The following is a 4,437-nucleotide window of genomic DNA, read 5'->3' as shown; positions in this document are numbered from 1 at the left end:
TTATGCAGAATTTTTTTATGATTTAAGAATATTTTTTATGGATGTGTAAGACCAATACTATAGCAAATATTATTACCTATTGCTTTCCCCTACTCAATCCACCGTTAGTGTTTGAAGAACTCTAGACAATATGAAGAACTCTAGACAATATGTTGTGTCGTCCTATTTACGGTTAGGGAATTGTATCATTCAGGTTGTTATTTCTTGAAATTTGCAAAGATGTCAATGTTGTTTCCAACCACTTAGCTGTAACAATTTAGGTGCGAGGAATTAGCATGGTTCAACAAAAACTTGGCGAATTGTTTCAAAGTCCTACGGGGTTTACCAATTGTATCGTTGACATGAGCACGTTGCAGCTACTGAGAGCTCCAGATAATTGTTTTGAAAGCTTATTCAAAGTGATGAGACATCCAGAACTTTTGTGGCTTCGCTGTGAGATATATGACGACTCCCTAGCTTCGTGGATTTCAATACAGGATTCGAACTCCTCCCTATTTTTCTTTGATTCCATTAGAAAAACTAACAGTCTTAGAACTGGTAGAACTGTCAGGCTGCGTACGGCGGAGCTCCTTCCCACCAGTACCGATTCCGACCTTCGGAGCTTTGTGGAACACTGACAGTGAGGTACAAGTAAAGATTTTTTCCAATTTAATAAAATATATTTGGTCGTAGGAGGGATTGCCCGGAGTGGTATAGTTTTTAAATAATCATTTTAAAATTTTAGTCTCTTATTATGCAGGCACCTCTCCAGTTGAGGGAGTTGAATATTCATGTTGACCTTTTCAACTTACCAAAGTCCATAGGGCAGTTGAAGTACCTGGAAGAGATTGAACTGCACAACTTCAAAGGAACATTGCCGGAAGAATTCTTTCTTCTCCGCTCATTGAAGCACTTGAGACTCACCGCAGGCATGAAGTCGTTGCCAGACTCTTTGGGGAACTTCACAAATCTCCAACATATTGACTTGTCTGGGTGCAAGGATTTGAAAACTCTGTCGCCTGCCTTTGGAAATTTAACTAGGCTCCGACAGGTTAAGCTGGCGGAGTGTGTGGAGTTGAAGATGCTGCCAGACTCATTCATGAACTTAATTCGACTCAAACATCTCGATTTGACCGGCTGCTGCAACTTGAGGCTCTCTCCCAAAACACTTGGGAATATTTGCACTCTTGAAACGTTAAATTTTTCCGGGTGTCGCAGAATTGAAGTATTGCCTCCCCAAGTCACACGTCAGCTGTCACTGGAACGACTAATTTTGGAAGGTACAGAGTTAAACGAATTGCCTAGTGCGATTGGAGATCTGAGCAATTTGGAAATTCTGTCTATAGATGACCCTTCGTTGGAAGCCTTGCCGCATTCATTCTGTAAGCTCACGAATTTAAAGAGATTGGGAATCTGCTTGGGAAAATTGAAATATTTTCCCGAATTGCCTGGCGATTTGAAACAGTTGACATACTTGTCAATAGTTTCTTCTCCGATTTGTCAAGTACCATTTGCCAGTGTGGAAAATGTCCAAGGATTGTTGGACTCTTCTATTGACAAGTGCATGCCTAAACTCATTGACTTAAATCTGTGGAAGACGAGAATCACAGAAATATCATTCGGTGAAGGTGTTTGTCCTGTCCTTAAACATCTCGATCTCACTTCTTGTGGTGATTTAGTGGAGGTTGGAGCATTGCCGACAACACTAATACATTTGAACTTGGGGGATTGTCGTGCATTGAAGAAAATAACAGGGCTTCGTGGCCTTGCAAAGCTTAAACAGCTGTTCATGCAAGGTTGTAAAGCAATAGAGGAGTTGCCAGGTCTAGCTGAGCTGAACAGTCTTGAACTCTTGTATTTTCCTGAATGCCCACTTAGTGCAGTAGTGCCATTTGCCAGTGTGGAAAAGGTTCAAGGCAGCAGATTGTTGAACTCTTCTATTGACAGGTGCATGGTTCGACTCCAAACCTTAGTCCTGTCGAAGGCGAGAATCACTGAAATATCATTTGGTGAAGGTGTTTGTCCAGTCCTTAAAGCTCTCAATCTCAGTGATTGTAATGACCTAGTGGAGGTTGGAGCATTGCCAACAACACTAACAGGTCTGGCTTTGAGGGATTGTTGTGCATTAAAGAAAATAACAGGGCTTCGTGGCCTCGCAAAGCTTCAACATCTGGACATGGGCGGATGTAAAGTAATAGAGGAGTTGCCAGGTCTGGCTGAGCTGAACAATCTTGAAGTTTTGAATTTACGGGAATGCCCGCTTAGTGCAGTATTGCCATTTGCCAGTGTGGAAAAGGTTCAAGGAGGCCGCAGATTGTTGGACTCTTCTATTGACAACCGCATGCTTCGACTCCAAACGTTAGTCCTGTCGAAGGCGAGAATCTCTGAAATCTCATTTGGTAGAGATGTTTGCCCAGCCCTTGAACAACTCTATCTCGGTGATTGTAAGAATCTAGTGGAGGTTGGAGCATTGCCGACATCACTGGAAAGTCTGGACTTGTGTTCTTGTAGTGCATTAAAGAAAGTAAAGGGGCTTCGTGGCCTTGCAAAGCTTAGAGCTCTGTGCTTGGATGGTTGTTATGCCGTTGAGGAGCTGCCGGGTCTGGAAACGTTGGTATCATTGCAGACGTTCTTGATATCTGAATGTGCGAATATGAGGAGAATAGTGGTGTTGGCTGAGGCGGCAAATCCCCAAAGCGATGTGTTAAAAAGGGTTATATCAGCCATACGAATGTATTGACTCTGGGACTAATGCAATGCGGGCTCAACGGCACAAGGTAAAGGTATTTACCATGTCACGGTTTGGTTTGGTTTATGGTTAATGTTATCCTTTAGTCATGTTTTATTTTGGTTTTGTTAATTTATGAAATGTTTCTATTAATTTATATTTATGAAATGGAGATGGAAATGTAAACATTACGAAGTGGGAGTTAAACACTGGTAATTTAGGGAGCGGGAGTTAAATACTCTTAAAAAATTTAAATGGGATTTTTTCATTATAATTTTAAGTTTAAATTATTTAATATGAATATTAAAGAATATTTGAAGTTTAAATATTTAAAAAATAATTGATTATAATTTTGAAGTCATGTTATTATAAAATATTGTTGCTGAGATTATATGTTATAAAAATTTTATTAATTATTTTTATACTATTAAGAGTATTTCTAGTAATTTGTAATCTGAATATATCACGAATATATGACTTAGCAAGAATTAAAACGTTAGTATTGACTACTAATTTTTCTAGCCTTATTAATCTGGGTGTATGGAATAGCAAACCACAATCCTAACCACTCAAACTAAGAACCATTGACTATAATTATAATTTTACAAATAATGTAAAATTAAAAAAAAATATGAAAGTTTTAAATAAATAAATAAAAATTGAAAAGATAAATAAAAATAATAAATGAATAATGAATGGTTCTTAAGAAGAAATAAATAATAATATGTTTTTTTATTTAATCTTTATTTTCATCTTTACATCTCTTCCGTTGTAATTAGAGTTACAAAATGTTGTTGTTGATAAGGTTATATCTTAGTGTACTTAAATTCATGAAAAGTTTTTGTTGAAGATGAGAAGAAGAAGAAAGTATTTTAATGTCCACGAGGCTAAAGATAGTCTATGGGACAGATTGCTTCTTCATCTGCTTGATGTATTCGATCATTTTTCCGTGAAGCTTCAAAATAAATGCTCTGAGCTTCTCGACAAACCCCTCGCTAAATAGATTATCCCAAGAGCTAGCTGCGAGCATATCTGCATAACTTTCCCTATTGTCTTTGAAGGCCTCACGTTCTAAAATGAATTTTTTTTATGTTTCCACTTTTCCGGAAGAACAAAAAATGCATACTCTTTCCTCCCACACTTGCTTTCGCCTTTCCAGCGCCCTGTTTCACAAGGAAGTTGATGAGAATTAGTCCTTAACTGAGCAATAAGCAATTTGGTTCTCCAAGAGATATTGACCTCTATGTATGCTTTTGGTTGATGACTATGAGTGGGATTAAACACTTCAATATAGTAATTTTTCTTTCTTCCTAGCTCCTTATGCCAAGTACGCTTGTGGAACTTTTCCATAACAAAAGTTTTTATCTCTTTGTTGTTTATGGGACACGCGTTCAAGCAAATACTCCATTTACTAAACCATTTGTTATTTTATTGCATCCAAATTTTTTTGCTCTTGCACAATCTATCATTAAAGACAATCTTAGGCCATCTACCCTCTTCCATTTGCTCAATTTTTTTAAATACCTTATGACTCGCACCATAGAAATTACTTCAATAGGAGCAGTCCCTGTTTCACTTAACAAGATATCATAAGGAACTGCACTTTTAATATTAAATTTGTTTCTAATCAAACACTTCTTAATTTTCTCAATTTGTCTCCACTGCATGTCAAATGTACTGCTAGACCATAGTTTACAGCCATAAAGAATCACCAAAATCACTAGAAGCCC

At 37.6% G+C, this 4,437-nt stretch overlaps 1 protein-coding gene across 1 annotated transcript; it reads left to right on the top strand.

Moving 5' to 3' along the window:
- The first annotated feature begins 564 nt into the window (after nt 1-564).
- LOC149214436 (uncharacterized) lies at nt 565-2,724 on the top strand. The gene is made up of 2 exons (XM_089390906.1): nt 565-624; nt 740-2,724. The coding sequence occupies exon 2, from the start codon at nt 911-913 to the stop codon at nt 2,717-2,719; it is 1,809 nt and encodes a 602-aa protein (XP_089247032.1). The 5' UTR covers nt 565-624; nt 740-910; the 3' UTR covers nt 2,720-2,724.
- Nucleotides 2,725-4,437: the final 1,713 nt, after the last annotated feature.

This window comes from Pinus tabuliformis, chromosome 1_1, assembly GCF_031772625.1.
Source record: "Pinus tabuliformis cultivar Carrire ecotype Pingquan chromosome 1_1, CPIR1, whole genome shotgun sequence".
Taxonomy (NCBI): domain Eukaryota; kingdom Viridiplantae; phylum Streptophyta; class Pinopsida; order Pinales; family Pinaceae; genus Pinus; species Pinus tabuliformis.
Note: the sequence above shows the minus strand (reverse complement) of the source record. Positions and strands in the feature narration are given on the sequence as shown.